The following is a 23,103-nucleotide window of genomic DNA, read 5'->3' as shown; positions in this document are numbered from 1 at the left end:
TGACATTAAATCATGGATGCAAACCAACTTCCTCAAACTGAAATGTGATAAATCTGACATCATCATCATTGGTCCCAAATCCCTCAACAAAACCAGTCACAACTTCTGCCTCACCATCGACAACTCCACTCTGTCTCCCTCCCCACACATCCGCAACCTTGGACATGTCATGTTCGACAGCAACCTCTCCTTTGAACACCACGTCAAACAAATCGCCAGAACTGCCTTTTTCCACTTAAAAAAACATAGCCCGTCTCCGCCCATCACTCTCCTCATCTGCTGCTGAAACTCTGATCCACACCATCATCACCTCCAGAATTGACTACTGCAACAGCATTCTTCACGGCACATCATCCAATATCCTAAATAAACTCCAGTACATTCAGAACTCTGCTGCTCGCCTGCTCACCCACACCCGCTCCCATGACCACATCACCCCTGTTCTCCAGAACCTCCACTGGCTCCCCGTCCCACAACGGATTGAATACAAAATCCTTCTCCTCACTCACAAAGCCCTCCATAATCAGGCCCCCTCCTACCTCACCGACCTGCTTCACCACCACACTCCATCCTGTCGGCTTCTCTCCTCTGATGCCAACCTCCTGTCTCTTCCACTCAGGACCAAGCACCGGACATGGGGTGACAGAGCCTTCTCCATATCTGCCCCCTCCCTCTGGAACTCTCTCCCCAAACATATCTGAGACTGCACTGACCTTTCCACATTCAAATCTCAAATCAAAACCCACCTGTTCAAAATTGCTTTTAATGTGTGACCGATATTGTGTATTTTATGTTTTTAGTGTATTGCTTTTATATATAATGATTTTAATGTAAAGTGTCTTTGAGTACTCTGAAAAGCGCTATATAAATAAAATTTATTATTATTATTATTATTATTAGACCTGAGCGAGAGTCCACCACACCAGGAACAGAAGTCAGTCTGCACTATGGATGATACTGAAAACCTGACTAAAGACTGGAATTCTGGTCAGTAGCCTACAATATATTTATTTAGTATAACATGTTGACTCTGTTTCACCACATAGACTATAGAAAAGCAATTTAAATGGCTTGTTACATCTACATCAGATTCCTGAGGGTACATTACCATCGACCACCTCCTAGTGGCAGTAATACTCCCTTTAACTTTGAGGAAATTAAGAAGAAGAGGACTTAACCTTTTGTTTCCGGTTCCGGGTCATTACAATCCTTCACAAACAGGTGAAATGTTGACCCGACTGTCGCGGTTCGGGCCCGCTTTGCCCCGGTTACTCTCAAATCCACCGGCCCGGTTCATCTCCCAGTCAAAACCGACCGGTGCTGCTGGTTCAACCGCCGTGACGGAGCTCCACCCAGCCGCGGAGAAGACTGGACACAGTGAGGTCAGCCCGTATGTCAAGGTGAGTTTCTCTCCGTCGTACGATCATTTAGTCTTCGTAAACGTTTACTAACCGAATAAAGTTTAGCTTTATGTCATGTACGCAGACATGCAGACGGTGGTTACTAGACTGACAATAAAAAAATGCTGTTACTCTAAAATACCTAATGTTGGATCCGCAGAGAAACGTATGAGCTAGGTAACATTAGCTAGCTTGAGCTACACACACGTTTGTGTACATCAGCAACTTACATGTTCAGCGTTCGTAGCTTTAGGTTGTTTACGACTATCAGAGTGGTCTGTGCTTCTGACACGTACAGGCATAAGAGTCGTACACTGATCACATCACAAATTTACTAATGCAGCTAGATTAAAGCAGACTCATCTTTATTCATCCAGGTACTGAGTCCAAACAAGCTGAGCCTGAAACATGCTTTTATTTTAATGTAACAGTGATGCGTTTTATTGTTGAATGGAACTGACGCCATTAACAACACTACATGAAGTACACGCACTAAATTAATTTCAAACATAAAATGACCCCCTTCCCGTCAATATTTGGTTGAGGTACAGTTTGCAGCAGAACACAGCAAAGAGAGAGAGAGACATGCACGGCTACGGTAGTTTGGTATATGTACACGACTGTTATGTGTTGTGCTGGTAGATGTGTGCATTATCAATCCTCACAACATCTATACACATTTACATTGAATGTTTAAAAAGACAGATGTCAGTTATTGTATTTGTACTATTAACATTATTGATTAATTTTACACTGTCACAATGATATACAATGTATTATGTGTAATCTTCCTAATTGAAGTCTGCAGAAAAGTGTGCTTGAGTCCCTGCACTCTCAGGAATGGACCCGTTTGAGTCCGAGTCAGTAAGTGGAGGGGATGTCCAGACATTTTTATTCAGCCATTATATTCAATCTCAGCCGTGTAGCACACACTGCATGCACCAGGCAGATTCACAGGTGTTGGATTTTTCCGTGGATTTATGATTGACTTTACATTAGTCTGACAATATTCCGCATGTTGAAAATCTTCTTGTCGCCTTCTCTAATAGTACTAGTCAGTAAACTTGTTAAGACTATTCCTGTGTTGCTGTAGTGAGTATGGAAATTGACTAAGTATCAGTCGGGTCTTCTAGATACAGTCACTTTGATAACACTCAAATGACAGTCGTTCAAATTATTATGGCTCCTCTGGGAACAAGTGGCTGATTTATGAAGGTCTGTACTGTATCTGTTTCCCAAACTTTTTTTCTGGGGATACACTTTTTAACGATGACAAGTCATTGCAACCCAATTCACAACAGGCCTTATCTATAATAATAATAATAATAATAATAATCAGGGGAAGAGAGAATTTGTCTGTAAATGAACATTCCTGATCATCTTCATTGCCATTTCCTCATCATCTTATATATACTTTGAAAAGGTAAACCAGCCATTTAGAAGAGATGTATGTTTGATAAATCACAACTTTGTTTAATTATTGAAAACGTATATGATATAAACATGTGAAATACTTTATAAATGAGACCAACTAAATTCATTAGGTAGAGTCTTCATTTCCTCTCATCAGTTCAACAAACAGAATGTACACTAGTCTTTCATATCAGTCTATATTTAATGAGTAGATTACAATTAGAAGAACACGAACGTTCAGACTCCCTCGTGTGGCTCAAAAGTGTACTGCAGAAAGAAATGTTAAATGAAAGACTATGGAATAAATGTCTTCACTTTTATTTGGCAACCTGTATACAATCTCCTGCGACCCACCTGTGGGTCCCGACCAAGTGTTTGGGAATGGCTGCTGTAGCTGATGCCCCTCCTCTGTAATTGTCAGAATCCAGATTACCATGGCTTCTCCAGTGACCCTGTGGTGGATGAGTGGAACATGAGGGTGGGCTTCTTCTTCGGCATCTCAGTGGCTCTCGTTATTGGGGGAACGTTTATCCACTATTTACCAGACCACGGGTGAGTTCTCACATCTGCTACCATTTTTGCTGTCAAATATGAGATGATGTGTGTGATACAATGATGGGTCTGCTGAGCCATGGTTTTCTGTTAAAGGACAGGGTGAAAGTGTCATGCTCTTTTTTTTTTTTTTAAATGTTTTTTTGGTACAGAAAATACTTGACTACATCACCTGACTACATGTTTCAAAAGCAGACTCGACACTCATCACATGGTCCTGATAAAGCAGATTAACTGTGTTTTGACATTTTTAATACATAGTACCAGAAGATGTTTTTTTAGGCCGAGATCCTCCTTGTGACACTGGCACCACAGTGACTAGTCAGTGGCAAGCGTCAGTCAGGTGTCACAACAGCGGCAAGCGAGCAGCACTCGTTTGGCACCCGTCAAGAAGCTGCCGAGCTGAGTGGGCGGAGCCACATTTTCTGAGAACACCCATTGTTGTTACGATTGGTCAGCTGCCGTAAATCAGTTTTATCATCATTGTATGGATTTTAGTTAAGTCACCTGAGCCACCCGTTCTCTGTATACATCCTGAGAGTAACCACGCTGTACTTTTTTGTTTCCCATTCATTTTATTTAAGTATGATTTTGTTGGTTTTGAAACAAAAGGGAACATAATACACTCTTTCCAAATTATTGCTTTTATAGTTATTTACAACAATCGGATAAAATAATGAAAATAAATCATCCGTTTTATTATCATTTAAAAGTATATATATAAAAACGTTTTAAAGTTAAAACCCATAAAAAGTCCAATCCAAAAATACATGTCTGAAAATATCTTCACTCTTCCTCTGCTTAGATGTAGGTGTCAGTAGCTGCCAGTGCCAATAGTCAGAGGAGTGTGCCCCCTGGTCTGTGTACGTTTTAATAGTCTGTTTTATGGTTTATTTGTTTTTTCTTTTGAACGACGCAAAGCAAGACAGGTAGTCCGATAGTAAAAAAAAAAAAAAAAAAAAAAAAAAAGTCAAAATAAAAGTCAAGGCAATAGAATGACCGACCGTATGCAAGAAAACTGTTTGTCTATAGCACATACCAGGGTAACATTAGAAGAAAAATAAATAAATATAAATAAATAAACGTGGGCCAATGTGAGTATGTTAGCAACAATAGTTGACTACATGCGATTTAATATTCATTTATCCATGTACACAGCAAGAATCAAGTTTTCGATTAATCTGTGGATGGTTTGATGCAATACAGTTAATAATATAGTTTAATCAAAATCCAATCGTAACAACAATGGGTGTTCTCAGGAAATGTGGCCCCGCCCGCTCAGCTCGGCAGCTTCTTGACGGGTGCCGAACGAGTGCCGCTCGCTTGCCGCTGTTGTGACACCTGACTGACTAGTCACTGACTAGCCACTGACGTGCCACAGTCCTGACACCTGACTGACGCTTGCCACTGACTAGCCACACGCTTGCCAGTGTCAGTAGTCGCACTGACTGTCTCTCGTTTTTTTTTAGCATTGATTGTTGCTTATTTATTCCTGCTTTTAAGCTTTTTGTGGTGGTCTTCAGCCCCAAGTGGCCACCCACCCAACAGTCAATCTGAGGTTTATTATTATTAATGTTTAGTATTGAAGGTTTCTCTTCCTCACTCCCTCCTTCTCTCTCTTCGTCTGTCATTCCAGCATGCGGCAGTGGGCCAGAAGGGAGGCAGAGCGTGTGGTCCAGCAGAGAGAGAAGGAGGGTCTTCCTCTCATAGACCAGAACTATTACGACCCACACAAGATCGTTCTGACCACAGATGGAGAGGAGTAGGATGTCCAACATCCACCTGCTCTATTTCATGATTAATGTATTTCACTATGACAGAATAAATGATGTACTTGTTGAATTGAGTCATTATGTGTGGACAGTGACTTCTTTAAACAGCAGTGATTGGACCCTTTTCAGTGTGACTAATAGATACACATCTACTCCAGTCTATATGAAGGTGGGGTAAAAAAATATCGACCTCATGTTTTAACTTTCATTTATGTGTGTTTCACACATTCCCAAGTAAAATTTTAACAGCAACAGAAGAGATTCATCTTATCAATGTCTTTGTGAAAATATTTAAGCCATGACTTAATAATAGCCACCCCTGTAATTCTTACAATAGCAGACGCACTATAGACACAGCTCCAGCACAATACAGCAGGAGGTGAAGTAGAACCTTTGTAGTTTTTGTCTGCATTAGAAAAGCTGACATCTAATGAATAACCGATACCTAGCATTCAGTATACCGTGTCTATATTTATATCAAGTTAGCACTTCCAGTCTCAGAGCCTTCAGAAGATCAGAAAGCCTACTGAGTGTTAAGTATTCTCTGTGTGAAACTATAGACGTGTCTGTGCTTCTGAGCATTTGGCTGATGGCTAATTTTAGTTATTGGTGTTTTAAAAAACTAGCAAAAAAATAAAAGTGGAAACAAGTAATTACAAATTGACCGTAGTTACCTGAATACCAGATTAATGCACAGATATTTTTTTTGATATGACAATATGCACCGGAGGGGTCGTAAATGTCGATGCCTAAAGAAGTGAACTGCATGTTTCCTGCGGGAGACTCCTCACATAGCAGACCGGCCTCCTCAGCGCCAACGCTGGTGTCAACACGTTGTGTTTATTATTCCGGGAGTATTTGAACGCAGCACAGTACGTAGGTAAAGCGCGCATGAGCAGGACGCGCCTGAAATCGGCAAGTTGGCGCCAAGTTTAGGCATGTCCAAAGAGTAGAGCAGTACAATTTCTCAGTTCACAATGAAATGTTAACTTCATTTTAAAGTGTTTGACAGTTAATCTGGAGCCACGACCAGTTTTCACATAGTGCGTCCTTTTTAGCGCTACGTTAGTTAATGCTGCAGCTGTTAGTGAAGCTAGGACACTCACGATGCCTTCACTAACTCTGAATGGAGTGACGGTGAATTTCCCTTTTCCTCCATATGACTGTCAGAAGGACTACATGGGCAAAGTGATTGAGTGTCTTCAAAAGGTAACGCGGAGTCCCGTCATGGGTTAACCTACATGTAATGTCTCATTGGTTTAGATTGGTGTAACGTTTATGTTGCACTTGTAAAAGACGTCATTCTTGCTTCTTGTGGACTAAGAGCTCCGTCATCATTTACAGTCATCTGTGGGATAGACGGCCGAAGCTGCTGCCTTTTCCAACGAGCATAGGACAACTTTAAAAAAGTGTTAGCTGCCATAATAATCTGTCATCGAAACAAACCCCAGAGCACAACAAGTGAAGAGCTGATTGACAGCTGCTTGATCTCCAGGTCACTGGAAGTGGCAGAATCACCTAAAATCTGACTTGTGAATCATCTTAATCCTTGCTCTGTCAGGAGTTAAAATCTGCTGAGTTTGGCAGATGCTCTCTTCAAAGATGAAACCTTCATGTGTGCCTGTTTGTTTCAGAAGCAAAATGGGGTTCTGGAGAGTCCCACAGGTACTGGTAAAACTCTGTGCCTGCTGTGTGCCACCCTGGCCTGGAGAGAGCACTTCAAGGACACCATCTCTGCCCGCAAGATAGCAGAGAAGTTAAACGGGGAGGAGATGTTCCCCAATACACCCATGTCCTCCTGGGGGATGGCTGCTACAGACGGAGCCACACCAAGTATGTTCACATCCTTTCACCGAGTATGTTCACATCCTTTCACCGAGTATGTTCACATCATATTACCAGGTGGCTCAGTGCAGTCTACAGTGTCAGGGGCTGTCTTCTTCAGGATCCAGTATTGGGTTAATACATGTAAACACAACAATGAGTTTTGAACTGTTGAGCTCATACATCACCTGACTCAGTGTACAGTGTTAGCAACTGCAAACCAGCTCTCCACAAGGTGTGTCTGCAGCGATGTAAGCAGGTAAACAGAACGACACACACAGCCGACTGCATCGCCTCGCTCTCGTGAGGTTATCGTTGCCCATGTGTTCATGACATCAGAGAAAGTTGGGATCAAGTCGGACAAATCTAACCAGCATGTATTGTGCGGAGATCACCGGTGATCGATTCATCTCGAACGAGCCTACTTTTCACATCATCCCAGGTCTCTGCTGGGTGCTTTAATCCTGCACTAACATCATGGGGACAGAGTTGCTCATACCAGTATAGTCTTTAGAAAGAATCAGCTGCTGACCTAACCTCTCCATCACTATAGAGAGGCAGTGCCCCTCCCCTTCAGGTGAAATATATGTCTGTAATATAACTGCAACTTTGTTGACGTCCAGAATTATCTTTTAAGTTCACAAACATCATATGTGTAATTCATGGCACAATTCAAACAGGATCAAAACCGCTTTGTTTCTCATCAGAAGGGAAGTGGCTTTGCTCTCTATGGTATTCATGTAACTCTCATGTAATTATTATGTGCTGTTATTGTTTCTCAGCCTACTACACAGATATTCCCAAGATCATATACGCTTCCAGGACTCACTCTCAGCTGGCACAGGTTATCAGTGAGCTAAAGAACACCTCATACAGGTAAACAATGTGGTTCCAAACGGTACAAGATGCACTTCATGCAAGTAAAGCCTTTTGTTAGTGCAGTGCCTTTTTCTGACGTACAAAATCTCTCTCTCTGCTGATTCAGTCCAAAGGTGTGTGTGCTGGGATCAAGAGAGCAGCTGTGTATCAACCAGGAAGTGATGCGACAGGAGAGCAACCATGTCAAGGTGAGCAAACTATTACACTTGTTCACGCTGTAAGATTACATGCAAATACCCTTGTTTTGGGTCCTGTGTCAGCTGACCTGTCCTAAAGAATCCTCCACATTTCTCCCAGCTCATTGTCCGTGTTGTTGAGATTCTAAGCAGAAATGGTGAGCTGGGAGAATAGTCAGAATGGGGGAGTAGTCTGGGGCTTTGGGGTCTCTAAGAAGACATGGAAAGTTGTTGTTCTGGCATTGGAGGGAGAAAGGGGGTATTGAACCCATGTGTACAGATTTCATTACATGCCTTGTTGTGGATTCCATGCTATCACCTGTTTTTCAGGTCCACATGTGCAGAGGAAAAGTTTCCACCAGGTCATGTGTCTACTACAATAACGTTGAAGGTAATGTGACAACACGTTTTAACTTCATACAGTCGACATCAGGGAGGCAACACTAAACGACTATAATGATCAAACCGGGAGGACTAACCTCTGTTGGTTAAATGCTACTTGTATCCTTTTTTTTTTTTTTTTTAACTCACTTTTTATTTAGTTTTCAACAACATAACAACATGCATTTTCAGACGGGTACTTTCTTTGTCCATTTTTCAGCTGTATGTAGTCTTGGTGCACATGGTATTGTTGGGAACGTAGAGGAGCGTGTTTGGGTTATCAGCATCTAAGAAACTAAATTCTTGACATCAATAGAATTATTAATGTCAGTAACAATTATTAATGATTATTAATAATAACGGGGCACCACCCTGCGAACAGGGACCAATAACCAAACAATAAAACTAAGTCTCATAATTAGTGTTCACTCATAATGTCAATAGTCTGAGTACTATTACACATTCAGAGTGAGAGTGAAGGTTTAAGTTCGAGCACAGGCCACTACATCCAGTTATTATTACACACATATACACGAGTAATCACAGACAACTGCTCTTTAAAATATAACAGAGTTTATTAAATAAAATAATAAATGATCAAATCAAGTAATATCAAAATCAACAAACACTATCATACAATTATATGTCTAATACCTAAAGTCAAATGAATAAAGTGGGGTAAGGATATGTATATAGACATATATATATATATACACGTGTGTGTGTGTGTGTGTGTGTGTGTGTGGAAACGAAGGGGGGGCTACTTAAACAGTGATGGTACGTAACCTAAAAAGGGGCGTGTGAGCCTACAAGCAAAGATGGCGGAGTCTAGGGACCCGCGACAAGATTGCTGAGAGGTGGCTACGTGTAACCACGTGGGACGGCGCACAATGTGGGTTGGGACAATAGATTACGCGACCACGTGTCTGAGAGGTTCACCCAAAATCAGTGAATCTAACTATGTGTGTGCGGGTTAGTAAGAAGAGAGGGAGAGAGAGCGAGAGCTCTGAGCGCGGTGCTCGGCGCTGCAGTGAGAATGTGAGGAACAGCTGATCACTCGTAAACTCTGCGGTCGGATTCTGAACCGACCGGTCACGCTTGTACGGTGATAGTTGCGGTTCTCAATCTCACTCACAGAGCCGATTTAAAGAAGAGAGAATAAAACCAAACAAAATAAAATAATCCCCAAAACAAAACAGATCTTTATCACTGCGGTGAGATGCGAGTATTGCTCTCCTATCACCCCGAAACTCGGTCGGCGAGACGAGGCTCCGCCACCGTGGTTTTGGTCTTTGAAGTGATAAAATCACAACCTCCACATCCACTAGCAGCGACGGATCTAATGTAAACAGTTACAGCAGGAAATACACAATATAACGGGACTCCGTGGTCCGCGATGCTTGCGCAATAACACGTTATAACACGACAGTAACTTAACGTAACAAGATACAGGAATAACAACGACATAACGAATAGGCTAAATTAAGCTAATGCTAAGCTAAGCTAGGCCCAGATACCAGTAACTCTTACTTGTAGAAGCTTCGTTCGGTAGGGTCTGGTTCCAGTGGTAGGAATCACTCGGTCCTCGAGTAGCTGCTGGCTCTCGGTGGCGCGGCCTCGGGGCTGGCTGGCGCAGACTCGGCCTCCTCGCTGCAGAGAGGGGCTTTTTAACTTCGGCTGAGGGACGAGGTTTGGGTCGTCCTTCCCGGAAATCTTCCGCAACGAAAGATTGTTACCTTCTGCCGGCGGTGTGTACACAAAAAGGGGGGAACGGGGCATAGGAGTTATCCGTTCTCGCACTACAGGATCCAAAACTCAAAATAAAACACAGTCTGTTCGACCAGCGAATGTTGCATGTGACCTGATAGGATTTGATGAGGCCGCGGCTCCTCGTGAATCTTCTTGTTGCCAGGACGAGGTCCGGAGGGAAGAGGCCTTGTGGACCTCCTCACATCAGCATGTCTGGACGGAAGAGCCTTGTGGATCTTCTTGTCCCCTGGACGAGTCCGGAGTGAAGAGGCCTTGTGGACCTCCTGACACCAGCGCGTGTCCGGAGTGAAGAGAGCCTTGTGGATCTCCTTACACCAGCGGTGTCTGGATGGAAGAGCCTTGTGGATCTTCTTGTCCCCTGGACGAGTCCGGAGTGAAGAGGCCTTGTGGACCTCCTGACACCAGCGCGTGTCCGGAGTGAAGAGAGCCTTGTGGATCTCCTTACACCAGCGGTGTCTGGACAGAAGAGGAAGAATTCTAGCTGTGCTCAGGCTTATAAACCAGGTGGCACAACCAGTGGGGGGCCCTTTCTTGGCCAATGAGGGACCAGCATCAGGTTTCTGCTGGAGCTGGGGGGTGTGGTCATCCGGCATGAGGTTTCTTGCAGACCCCAGGTCAGGCGTTTTGGTGAAAGGAAGGAACATGGCTGCTCCTTTGTTTGAAAAACACGTGTGAAGGCCTCAGCCAGCCAGGAGAGCAGGGTCAGATCCCAACAGTATTCAGGTACAATGTACAACGCACAAAAGGAACAACAAACATCAGATGTTGCTAACTCCAAGAGAAAAAGAGGGGGAAAATAATAAGAATAGATAATTGATTACATGCATCCATGATAAGAAATAACAATTGTCCACTCCTGAATGTAGTATTGTAGGTGCTATATATGCTTTTCAGAGAGGATGGTGTATAATGTGTGTGTGTGTGTGTGTATAGAGAGAGTTAACAGGTATCAGTTCAACCAGATCTAGCAACATATAGTAACCCTCATTGTATTAATAATGCTATGACAGGACCCCATCGTTTAGTAAAGATAGGCTTTTGGAGCCTTAATGAATATGTGATTCGCTCCATTTGATAGATGTCCCATACTTTTTGGATCCATATATCGTATGTAGGGGGATCTGGTTTTAGCCATCTGATGGTTATACCCTTCAATGCTGCTGTGAGTAGTATGTTCAGAAGGTATTTTTTGGCCCTCCCATCCAGGCCTTCAGGTATCGCTCCCAATAGTGCTATTGTGGGGTCTTGTTGGATGTCCTGTTGGAATATCTCTTTGAGGGCGTCAAAGACTTCTCTCCAGTATGCATTTAACTTGGGGCATAGCCAGAATATATGTGTGTGATTGGCAGCATGTGTTCCACAGTTCCGCCAACACAAGTTGGAATGTGTTGGGCCCATCTTGGCTACTATTTCTGGTGTTCTGAAGAATCTGGTGATTATTTTCCGTTTGAGTTTGAAACTAGGTGTGCCTCTGTGCATTAGGGCTGCACAATTAATCGAATTTTAATCGCGATCACGATTTTGGCTGCCACAATTAAATGAGCATGATCGTCAGCGATATTGACGTTTAAAATGCGTGCTCTGCTACACATCAAATCAAGCGCTTCTTCAACTAACAGTCAGCCAACCAACAGGGGGCGAACGAGATGGGAGGTGTCATGCGCGCACCCTGCAGCGGCAGCCTCAAAAAAAGTTCTGTCTGCAGTCGACTCCGGTATTAGTAGAGAGACAGACAACAGAACAGAGAGCAGACGGTCACGGGTGTCGTGTGAAAGGTAAATCAAATGCTTCAGGTGAATGAGAACCGTATAAGTTTTATTTTGATGTAAAGACGTGTACATTAGCTGGAATGTAGCACAACATGGAAGTGAAAGCAGTGCTCTGTTGATTTAATTTTGGGTAAAAAGTGTTGATACTATTTTATTTATATTTTCCTTCTACAAGATGCACTGTGATAAGGACCAGTCTGATGCAAAGATTTGTACATTAGCCAGAATGTAGCACAACAATTGGAAGTGGAAGCAGTGTTCTTGTTAATTTAAACATGAAAGTGCAATAAAAAGATGTCCCTAAAATTAATGAATAATCGTGATAAATATTCAATCAATATTTTGATCAATATTGATCAAAATAATCGTGATTATGATTTTGGCCATAATTGTGCAGCCCTACTGTGCATATTTCCTCCCAGGTATTCTGTGGTATGATATTGTTCATTTCCGCCTCCCATCTCTGCTTTATCAGTAGGGAATTATGTAGATTCATAGATAGAAATACGTTATATAGTTTACTTATTGTTTTCTTATCTTCGTTCCCCATCTGTATTTCTATTAAAAACCTTTCTATAGGCGTACGTTTCACAAACTTTCCCCAGTCTTTGTGTGAAGCCCGTGTCTAGATTGTAAGGTGTGAAGGTCTTCATAGATCCAATACTTGTTTGGAAGTTAACTTCGGAAGCCCAAAAGATGTCTGTATTTTGTTCCAGATTTTAAGAGTGATCTTAGTCCACTCTGCCAGTTCTTTTATGGGCACATCTAAAAAAGGCAAAATTTGTAAGGGCTCTGGGCATAAATTTTTCTCAATATTAAGCCAGCGATTGTATGTGTTATTCTGAATCCACGCTATCAAAGGTTTCATTTGTGCAGCCCAGAAGTAATATTTTAAGTTTGGAAGTTTAAGGCCTCCATTTAGCTTAGATAGCTGTAAGGTTTTAAGTCTAATTCTAGGACGCTTTTTTTGCCAGATAAATTTGGAAATGATTTTATCCAGATTATCAAAAATTGGTTTTGGAACTTCTATAGGTAGCATCTGAAATAAGTAGAGAAGTCTGGCAGAACAGTCATGCGAATACTTTCAACATGACCGAGCAGGGACAGAGAGAGCGTAGACCATTGTTCCAGGTCACTATCAATGCACCGAATTATTTTACTATAATTGGCCTCATAGAAATTCTGTAAGGATGGGGGGATGTATATGCCAAGGTATTTTATACTGTCTTTTGGCCACTTAAATCCACTTTGGAGTTTTACACTTCTTGAGATGTTACCGTTGATATCCATAGCCTCTATTTTTTCCACATTTACCTTGTATCCTGAGTAGTATCCATACTTTGAGATGAGTTCCTTTAGATGTGGTATTGTTGAAGCAGGCTGCTTCAGATATAATAATACATCATCAGCGTAAAGAGATATTTTATGTTCTTCTTTATGTATTACAGTTCCTTTTATTTTGTTGTCATCTTGGATGAGCTGGGCCAAGGGTTCGATACTAATTGCAAACAGCAGGGGTGATGAAGGGCAGCCTTGTCTGCAGCCGCGTTCCAATGTGAATCTTTGTGATCTATGTCCATTAACTTTAACAGCTGCCTGCGGTGATGAATATAATGTTTGTATCCAATTTTAAAAAGTTGGGGCCAAATTTGAACCGTTTTAGTGTTTGGAATAAATATTGCCATGATACCCGGTCAAATGCTTTTTGAGCATCTAGGGACATAATCATTGCTTCTGTTTTCTCTTCTTTTTGATGGGATATTATGGTTAATAAGCGTCGTAAGTTATCGCCATAGTATCTTCCAGTGATGAATCCCGTCTGATGGATGATTCCAGTTATTACATGATTAACTCTTCTTGCTAAGATTGCTGTTAGAATGCGCAGGTCCCCGTTCAGCAGTGATATCGGTCTATGGGATTGGCACTCTGTGGGGTCTTTACCTTCTTTATGAATTACCACTATAGTTGCCTCAGTCCAAGACGGTGCCATAGTTTTAGATTCTAATGCATGGTGGTATGCTTTTAGCAACAGTGGTGATAACATATCCTTGAAGGTTTTATAAAATTCATTAATATATCCATCTGGTCCTGGGCTTTTATTATTTTTGAGTGTTGAGATCACCTGCTTGATCTCCCATTCCTCAATAGGCTCATCTAATTAGCTGCTGATTCTGTCAGTTCAGTTAACTTTATAGGATTTAGGAACTTTTCTGTACCGTATTAGATGATTGCTGTTTTCTTAATCTAAATGCTAATAATCTGCTTGCCTTGTTACCGTGTTCATAGTATCTTTGGTTTGTGAATCTTAAACTTCCCTCAATTTTATCTGATAATAGGCTGTTGAGTTCTCTCCGGGTTGTGTTTAGGTCTTTTAGGAGACTGGATGACGCAGATTGTTTGTTTATGTTCCAAGTCTTTTATTTTATTTTCCAATTCTCTCTGTTTAGCCTCTTTTCCTAGCAGAAGTAAATGAAATAATACGGCCTCTAATATATGCTTTGGCACAATCCCACAATATAAGAGATGACGTTTCGGCCGAGGTATTGATATCCAAGTATTCCTTGAGTTCTGCTGTGATAAAGGCGGTACATTCTTTATCATTAAGGAGAGATGCATTTAGTCTCCATTGTTTAGATGTTGGTCTTTGGCCTATATCCCATTTTAGTGCCACAGGTGCGTGGTCGGATATAGTTATAGGCAGAATCTCTCTGCCTTAGTGGTAAAGAAATAATCAATCCTTGAATAGGATGTACTGTATGTCTGCTTGAATAGAAGGTGAAATCCCTGCTTCTCAGAAACTTGCTTCTCCATATATCTACAAGGCCTGCTTCTAGGATTGGTATTTGAGCATTCTACTCATTCTAGAGAGTGGAGCTTTTGAGGCAGGTTGTCGGTCCATTAATTGTGACATTGGAATTGGGACTCCCTTCCTTCCTCGTAGGGCCTTCCGTATGTCCATGAACACGGCTCTGGCTTTGGCAACGCTGGGTGTGTAGTCTGGGAAGATAGCGATCCGGTTCCCGTTGTAGACCAGCGGTGCTCTGTCTCGGGCTCTCAGGATCTCTACAGCATCTCCGTCATTGTGAACTTTAGCGATGATCACTCGTGGTTTCTCCCGGTCTCCTGGTTTCATGGTGGCGAATGTGCGGTGCGGTCGGTCGATCTTTATGTCCCGGTCCATCTGCAGGACTTCTTTAATAATTTTGGCAACTGTTTTAGGGGAGCTGGAGTCCGGTTGTTCTTGAATGCCGGCTATTCGGATATTACACCGTCTCATTCTCCCCTCCATATCCTCGCACCGGTCAGTTAAAGTTGTCACCTGTCTTTGAAGGCTGGCTATCGTAGCCTCTTGTGCGACCATCTCGTCACCATATTGATAAGCCGCCCTTCATGTCTTGTATGTCGGCTTTCATGTGCTCAACTTCTGTTTGGAATGCGGTCGTGTTTTTACCAATTGCGGACCGCACCGCTTGTAATTCGGACTTGAGGGCATTGAAATCTTCCGCTAGCGCGCTTTTAAGTTCCTCTCTTATAATTTTAGAAATATCTCCCTTTAGGGAAGATAAGATGTCCGCTTTCATTCGCTCAGCGGTCATACCTGGGCTTTCACTTCGGGTGGGGGAGGGTTGGTCCAGGTCACCTGGTGGGCTCTGTCTCGTGGTTCTTGTAGGCCGCGATGAGCTGCCGCCGGGTTTATATTTGTATTTATTAAGCTTTTCAGCCATTCAAAACGACGTAACTTGCATAAATCAGCATTTGGCCTCTTTGAGTTGTCCTCGGTGAGCTTTGAGGCTGGTATTTCTGTAATAGTAGCTGTTTTTTGATAAAAATATTGTCGGTTCTGCAGGAGCACTGAAGTTTGCGTCTTACTCCATATCTTGCTCGCTAGCGCGCCCCCCCCCCCCCCTTGTATCCTTTTTGACAAGTCTTCCTTTTCCTCCTCAGAGAAGAGCACTGACAAAGATCTGGTGAAGTCTATCCTTGATGTGGAAGACTTGGTCAAGTTCGGCAACAAACAGAGGTGAGATTTGTCTGTTTCACTAATAAGTCCAATGAAACAGCTGATTCATGGTGTTTGAATCAGTAGATGTGTGTGTGGAGATTAGGACTGCAGCTAATGATTTTCATTATTGATTCATCTGCAGATTATTTTCTTTATCAGTCATGTGGACTATTCAATGGAGGAAAAAACACAATTGAAGCTTCCTAAAAACCCAACTTGACTTCCATTAATACCTTTGATAATACAACAGAGCCCAGAGAATCACTGTGACAATCCCCCATTAACCTACACAAATACATTTGGAGCCATCCAGCAAATCCCAACCAGCCACAAGGACCGAGCTGTGGCTGCCTCCTAAACACTGTAGCGATACCTTAGCAACCACCCTGATGATGAGGATGCTCCAGAACCCCCCTCTGACCGGGAACTGGTTCTAAATAGTTAGAAGGTATTTTTAGGGTTGTTCTTGTATGGGTGCTTCAAGAAACCAGAGGCCTGTTCTACGAAGCATGGTTTGGGGTTAGTGAGGTAACTTCAGGGTAACTCTGGTTTTCAATCCCACGACAGAGGTTCACTTCTCTTACTGGGTGTATCATGGTAACTGATGCTGAAGACCTAACCTGCTCCAAAGCTGGTGAAGTTCCAGATAAGAGATCGACTCGTATAAAGGCTCCGCCTACTGACCAATCACAGCTCAGTACGTAGTAGGGGTGGGGGGAAAAATCGATACAGCATAGTATCGCGATATTTTGCGTGGCGATATTGTATCGATACACGGACGCCAAGTATCGATCTTTTATTATATAAACTATTTTTAAAAAATAATAAAAAAAATTACAAGAATAATCAAATCAATTGCTTTTTCAGTCCACTAGATGGTGCTGAGTTGTTTTCTGGTGAGGTCAGCAAAGGTCCCGGGTCAGCGTAATTGGTAGGAAGTTGGTCAAAACAAAAATGGAGACATCTGGCCTCACAACGGGGTTAAATCTGCCAACAGTAGCCAGGCTCATGGGGAGAGTGCAGCGCATAACTGTCTATCTGCCCTTGACGTCCACGCATCGCAAGTTATACTGAGTTATATAACTCTAATATCCTACTTATATAAGTTATAGTTCATATACTGAGTCCACACGTTTGCATTTAGTTAAGTTGGACTATGTAGTAATACAAACAGTTCAGTTTGTCAGGTTCATGCAACATTTATGACATTGTTGGTCAGTCTGTCTGCTTGACAATCATATTTTGCTGCAATAAAAATGATTGAAGTGAGATGAACAGACTGAAAACTTTATCTTATTAGATAAAACATGTTGACACAGTTTTCCTTTGGGGACATAATTTGAAGTTCAAAAAAGTAATAAATTGCAATATAGGCCTATGTTATCGCAATACTCAGAATATCACAGTATCGTGATAATATCGCAGTATCGTGATATCGTATCGTGACCCAAGTATCGTGATAATATCGTATTGCGGGATCTCTGGTGATTCCCACCCCTAGTATGTAGAACGTAAATTAGTATTACAGAAATACGAAGACGTTTAAGTCATAATTCAGACTGACAGCAACAGTTTAAACAGACAAATGCAGAAAGGACAGCTGGCAATAAATCACTGACAGTGTGAATGTGTAAATGAACAGATTTATAATATCAATGCTTCATCTAGAGCACCACAGATCTGACTATAATTTCATGTGTGTATTATATTAAGTTCATGTGTTGCAGATGTATTCTCATGTTGTGTGACAATATTCTAGCCGTATTCTTTCCTCTGTAACCCGGCGGTGTGAAACAGACAAATCAGTATATATTCCGTCATCATATATTCATATCATATATTCATTATGTGTGAGCCGTGTGTTGCAGTGTGACGTGTTGGAGTCCTGTCTTACAGTCACACACTGGATGCAGCGTTACTCTGCTGCGGTTACCTCAATGTTTGCTGTGGGTTATTATAAGTTATGGAAGGAAACCTTCTTACCATGAATTGTGTTTTTATATTTATTTGAATTGTTACCAAGTCTGTTTCACACCAGCGGCCTAACAGCTGAAAGAATAAGAATACATCCAAGCAACACATGAACTTAGAGAATAGACACATGTAATCATAGTCAGATCTATGGTGTTCTATATGAAGCAGTGATATTATGAAGCTATTGATTTAAACACATTCACAGTCAGTCATTTCTTCCAGCTGTCCTTCCTGAATTATGTGTTTATCTTTTACGTATTCCTCTGATAGCATAGTTTTCTCTTTATTTGTAAAATGTGTCCAAGGTTGTGATTGGTCAGATGCTGCAAACAGGTGCTCACAACCAGATTGAGAGAAGCTGGTGGATTTACTGAGTTGATAACCAGTTTTGTGGGACTGTTTAGAGGGGTCACAGCTGTAAGGGCTGTTTATCAAAAGATAGCCTGTGTATGAACATGCTCCGTAGTACAGGCCTCTGGGAGTGACATCAGCAGATTGGTAAATATGGTTTTGGTGCAAATTCTTTCTTTCTGTTTTCTCTGTTCATTCTTTTTTCAATTCACTTAGTCATGCATAGTCTTTATTTTATTTAGGCGTGACATCTGTTGATATTAATGAGTTTATACAGTATAGTGACTATGCTCTTGTAAATATTACTGTTGCTGCTCTAGAAGCATCTAGAAGTTTAGTTATTATGTGCTTTGTGTAACGACAGACCTCTAGGGATACTAAGATGGCTCCTACTTTTTTCATGTACTACATACATTTCAATTCAAAGCTGACCGTTTTCATGCAGGGTCTGTCCTTACTACCTCTCCCGGTCCTTGAAGCAGCAAGCAGATGTCATCTTTATGCCTTACAACTACCTGCTGGATCCAAAGGTGAGCTGATTCACAGATGAGTGATGGCTGTGAATAGAGAGAGAGCTTATTTCTTGGTGACATCAGTGACACATTCTGTTTCTCCGCCTGTGTTGTAGGAATTGATTTCTAGTGTAGGGTTTGACCTCTTGACTGTAGTAGTGCCACAACATTACGAGGATGTCTCGTACACACATAATGCGTTATTACCGATTTAAAGTAATGGCTATTACATGTTTTCATTTCCTTGGTGATTTATGGTGACACAGGGAGGATTACCTCGTCTCACTACTGACAAGGTGACCACTTCTAGTGGTAAATTAGTTAGTTATTGCTACTTAATGCTTTTTCTTCTCATAGCAGAGTTTGGAGCTTAATTATTTCATTTCAGCAGAATTACTGTGATCAATTGATGGTCTTAGGAGGGCTGGTGAGCTAGTGTCCAGAAGTAACAAGTATCCAGTTTAGCAGCAGCATTGTCTCGATCCACAAACACAGTGGTGGCTAACTCGCCAGCTACAATAGTTTGTGTAGTAGCCCTGTGAGTATTCACTACGTCATCAAGCTTCCACCTTATTCACAAGGATACCTGAATGAACTTCACTTTAAGTGTCTCAAACTAGACTTTATCTTTTAGCATTGACAAGAGATTACAAGTGGAGAAGGCTTTGTTTAATAATGATTTGTATTACATTATCAAGTAGATTAATGCCAAGTTCACTCTACACAACTTCCAAAGTGGTCAGATCTCTGTACTGTTCACACTACACAACTTGCTTATCATCGAGATTCTTGAAGTTGTTGTGGTTTTCATGCTCCATGACTGCTAGTGTTTAGGTCTTTTCCTTGGTTCCACAGAGCCGCAGAGCTCACAATATCGAGCTAAACGGAGCCGTGGTCATCTTTGATGAAGCTCACAATGTGGTAAGACTCTGTCCTGGACATAGTTGATAATGATGATGAAGTTCTCATAGAGAGGTGAATGTCCCACCATATGTTTCTGTTGTCTGCAGGAGAAGACTTGTGAAGAGTCCACATCATTTGACCTCACTCCCTATGATGTAGCCTCAGCCATCAGTGCTGTGGACAGGCTACTGGTGGAGCAGTCTAAGGAAGCCACCGTCTCTGAAGACTTCAACGTCGAGACCCTCAACTCTGGTCAGAATGCTTATGAGGTTGCACACATGGGGGCTGGGATTTATGGCATGTCATTTTCACAAAATGAAAAATGTATTTGAATGTTATCAAAAAAATATATTCTTACAGTATATTATATATATTTAAGCAGGTCATGTTTTTCGGTTTCAGGTTTAAAACTGAATATAGAAACCATTGCTAAGATCAAACGTAAGTATTCTTAAAGCTATAAAGAAGATAAATAAGCTTTATTTCAGCACTTGCCTGGGATGCGTTTTAACAAACTGCTTTTGTGTGCTTGACAGAGATACTGCTGGATCTGGAGGCTGTCATTGATTCCTATGATGTTCCAAGTGAAAAGGGCATCACAAAATCTGGAATGTATGTGAGAGTGGTAATGGATAGTAATAGACGTTTTGCTCCATTAACGTTTTCATGTGTGTCAATGGATCAGGCCTTCTGTCTAACCATCCTTCCAAAACACATGTTAAGTCATACACTGCTTAGGTTTTCTGTACGCACGGATTCACCTGCCTCTTATAAATTCTTTGTACTGGACAATAAAGAGACAGTCAGGGATAGTGATGTAAAATAGGACATCAAATGAAGTATGAAAGGCTCCATTTCATATTTCTTGTCTTATATTGTAGTTAGATTTCATCAACACTCATGGTCTGTTGTCTCATGCCATCTGCGGGATGTTGGGCTATGGAGTGACATTATTTTACACAGTTGTGTAAGAGACTTCTAGTTCTGAAACGAGCTTCCTCAGAATCAACCCAAACCAGACTCCAGTGGATGTCTTCCTTTTGACTTGCCACACAAAGCCAGTTGAATATGGATCTTGAAGTAGACTTGTCTTCTGTCTGTATCAGCTTCATCTATGAGCTGTTGGAGAGAGTCCACCTGACCTACAACAGCAAGACGGCTGTATATGAAGCTCTGGAGCAGATCACTGGACACTTATCAGGACGTCAGTATGGCTTCATTTCTCCCTATTTTTCTTTGTCACATGATTTAGCTTTCTGCTGTCCACCATGTGATGTCGATTTTTTTACATGGTGTCTCATTTCCCTTCATGCCACATATAAGTAGGAGTGTAACAGACGACACCATCTACTGGCTATATCGGCAGACCCTGTTATGTGTCGAGGTTAGTATAATGTGTGACATGTATATCTCATCAGAACCGGGAATATTCCTGAACACTAGTGGACTGCAGAAGCTGGCTGATATCATACAGGTATGCTACAAGTTTTTAGATTACACTTTCTACACTCTATTCCTGTGAGTCAGATCTACATCAATCTCATGTATGTGTAAGTACAGTCAGGACCTTGTTAGCCTAGCTTAGCATAAAGACTGGAAGCAGGGGGAAGCAGCTAGCCTGGTTCTGTCCAGAGTTTAAAAATATACCAACCATCATCTCTAAAGCTCACTGATTAACATGTTTATTTAATTTGCACACAAATAGAAGGTGGGGCGATACGTGCTGGAACTTTATTTTTTGGTGAGTCGGGTACAGTGACTGCAGTTTCCTGTAGCGTCGTTGCCACAGTTAAACTGGCAGGTTTAGGATCATGTCAGTACAGAGACCAAAAGTAAAACCGGCTCTCATCTGACCACCTGCACTACAGCCAGAGGCACTGCACAGACGTACGAAGACATGACGTCATTCGATTTATATTGTTCTTCTTCACTCTTTGGGCAGAAAACAAAAACACATTTCCCAAATAGTCTGCAGTAGCTTACCAGGTTTGCTGCTGCACTTTCTACCTGACAAATTTGACCAAAATGGTAAAACACTCTGATCCATTCAGTTTACTGCAGCAGCAATACTTCTTCCTTTCTTTCCTTTCCTCGTAGCTGGTGTTCTGTGGTGAACCTTCAGAGAAGGACAGACAACAGCAGATGCAGACCAACACGGCTCATTTTAAGGTGCATGTTTGTTAAGAGACCCGAGTGTCTATATGGAAAAATGTGCATCTCCATGCACTTATGTCTACAGTGATGTCAGCAACCATATCTGTCTGTTTGGCTCAGGTTCATATCCATCGAGACAAAAGCTATCACAAGAAACCGCAAAGCACTGATGTGTGGGCCTCATCTTCATCTTCATCAAAGAAACAAGGTGATGATACACAGCCTGTGGTGTGCTGGATTACAGTATTCACACAGCGACAGCTGTGGAAGCATTGATCCCCTAATCTTGTCTTATTCAAATTAGATTTAATTTAAGAACGCCTTGTTCAAATACAGTCTACCCCAAGACTAAACAATAAACATTATAGCCTCTATTTAACTTCCATCCTGTCTAAATTAATTGATGACCATAATGCCATGACGTGTTGTGTTTGCCGTTAAATGTTTAGTTTAGTTAGTCTGTACTTTCTTGACATATGACATATGAGGAACCCTGGTTAACTGGATCGTATGTATGTCTTTGCTCCTTGTAGGTAACATCCTGAGTTACTGGTGCTTCTCTCCAGGCTTCAGCATGCAGGATCTGGTGAATCAAGGTGTTCGCTGCATCATTCTGACCAGTGGGACCCTCTCTCCCCTCTCCTCATTCACCTGTGAGATGAGGATGTAAGTCACCTGTTACTCCTCAAAGCTCGTTTTACCTACCGTGGTGCAGTGTTGTAGTTCTTCAACACAGACTTTAGTAGTCTGAGTGGTAGAACACTACAGCTCAACACCGAACTACTGCTACTACTGTCAGTCTCAGTCCCTTCTCAAACAAGAGTTACATATGTGACTATGAATCAGGCTGATCCTGGAAGAATTACACACAACTCCCCACAGTGTTTTTATACGTCTTGATAAGAGGGCGTGGCCCAGATCGACATGAAAAGACATTGGGCCCTATTTCTGTGGAGGTGCAACGTCCAGCGCTCAGACAGTTTGGTATTTTCCTGACCAGGGTTTTGGTTTTCGCTGTCTTTGTGGTATTTTGGTGCCAAGGTGGGAAGATAGGTTCACCAAAAGTGGTGTTTCATGTTTTTTTGGTGAAATGCGTAACTGCGTGTGAATTGATGCGGCCGTACAAACAATTTCATCCACAAGTTTTATTTTCATACTTATAGCTTCATGTTTCTGGGTGGTCTGTCTGTTCGCCCTCACGTACATGTGTCCCATTCTCATGAACCAGATATCTCACACACCTGGGGGGGGGGGGGGGGGGGGGGGGGGG

General features: G+C 42.0%; 2 protein-coding genes across 7 annotated transcripts in view; both read left to right on the top strand.

Moving 5' to 3' along the window:
• Window positions 1–1,181: 1,181 nt before the first annotated feature.
• ndufb11 (NADH:ubiquinone oxidoreductase subunit B11) lies at window positions 1,182–5,211 on the top strand. The gene is made up of 3 exons (XM_031877575.1): window positions 1,182–1,400; window positions 3,235–3,365; window positions 5,002–5,211. Exons 1-3 carry the CDS (start codon window positions 1,227–1,229, stop codon window positions 5,129–5,131), a joined length of 435 nt encoding a protein of 144 aa, XP_031733435.1. The 5' UTR covers window positions 1,182–1,226; the 3' UTR covers window positions 5,132–5,211.
• Window positions 5,212–5,295: 84 nt separating this feature from the next.
• Window positions 5,296–23,103, top strand: part of rtel1 (regulator of telomere elongation helicase 1) — a 40,620-nt gene continuing 22,812 nt past the window's right edge. For 5 of the 6 annotated variants that reach the window (XM_031877570.1, XM_031877571.1, XM_031877572.1 and 2 more), the window contains exons 1-16: window positions 5,296–6,346; window positions 6,772–6,970; window positions 7,744–7,837; window positions 7,947–8,028; window positions 8,347–8,407; window positions 15,882–15,957; window positions 18,710–18,794; window positions 19,632–19,697; window positions 19,787–19,931; window positions 20,082–20,120; window positions 20,216–20,291; window positions 20,786–20,883; window positions 21,098–21,153; window positions 21,777–21,848; window positions 21,954–22,041; window positions 22,367–22,499. In XM_031877570.1, the coding sequence (XP_031733430.1) occupies window positions 6,245–6,346; window positions 6,772–6,970; window positions 7,744–7,837; window positions 7,947–8,028; window positions 8,347–8,407; window positions 15,882–15,957; window positions 18,710–18,794; window positions 19,632–19,697; window positions 19,787–19,931; window positions 20,082–20,120; window positions 20,216–20,291; window positions 20,786–20,883; window positions 21,098–21,153; window positions 21,777–21,848; window positions 21,954–22,041; window positions 22,367–22,499 (1,472 nt within the window). In that variant the 5' untranslated portion in view covers window positions 5,296–6,244. Of the gene's footprint in view, window positions 6,347–6,771; window positions 6,971–7,743; window positions 7,838–7,940; window positions 8,029–8,346; window positions 8,408–15,881; window positions 15,958–18,709; window positions 18,795–19,631; window positions 19,698–19,786; window positions 19,932–20,081; window positions 20,121–20,215; window positions 20,292–20,785; window positions 20,884–21,097; window positions 21,154–21,776; window positions 21,849–21,953; window positions 22,042–22,366; window positions 22,500–23,103 lie in introns of those variants that run through there. The other variant, XM_031877574.1, reaches the window with a different exon arrangement.

The sequence above is a fragment of the Anarrhichthys ocellatus genome, unplaced genomic scaffold, assembly GCF_004355925.1.
Source record: "Anarrhichthys ocellatus isolate YVR2014 unplaced genomic scaffold, GSC_Weel_1.0 scaffold140, whole genome shotgun sequence".
NCBI classification, from domain to species: Eukaryota; Metazoa; Chordata; class Actinopteri; order Perciformes; family Anarhichadidae; genus Anarrhichthys; species Anarrhichthys ocellatus.
The sequence above is the reverse complement of the archived record's forward strand: the minus strand, read 5'-3'. Positions and strand labels throughout refer to the sequence as shown.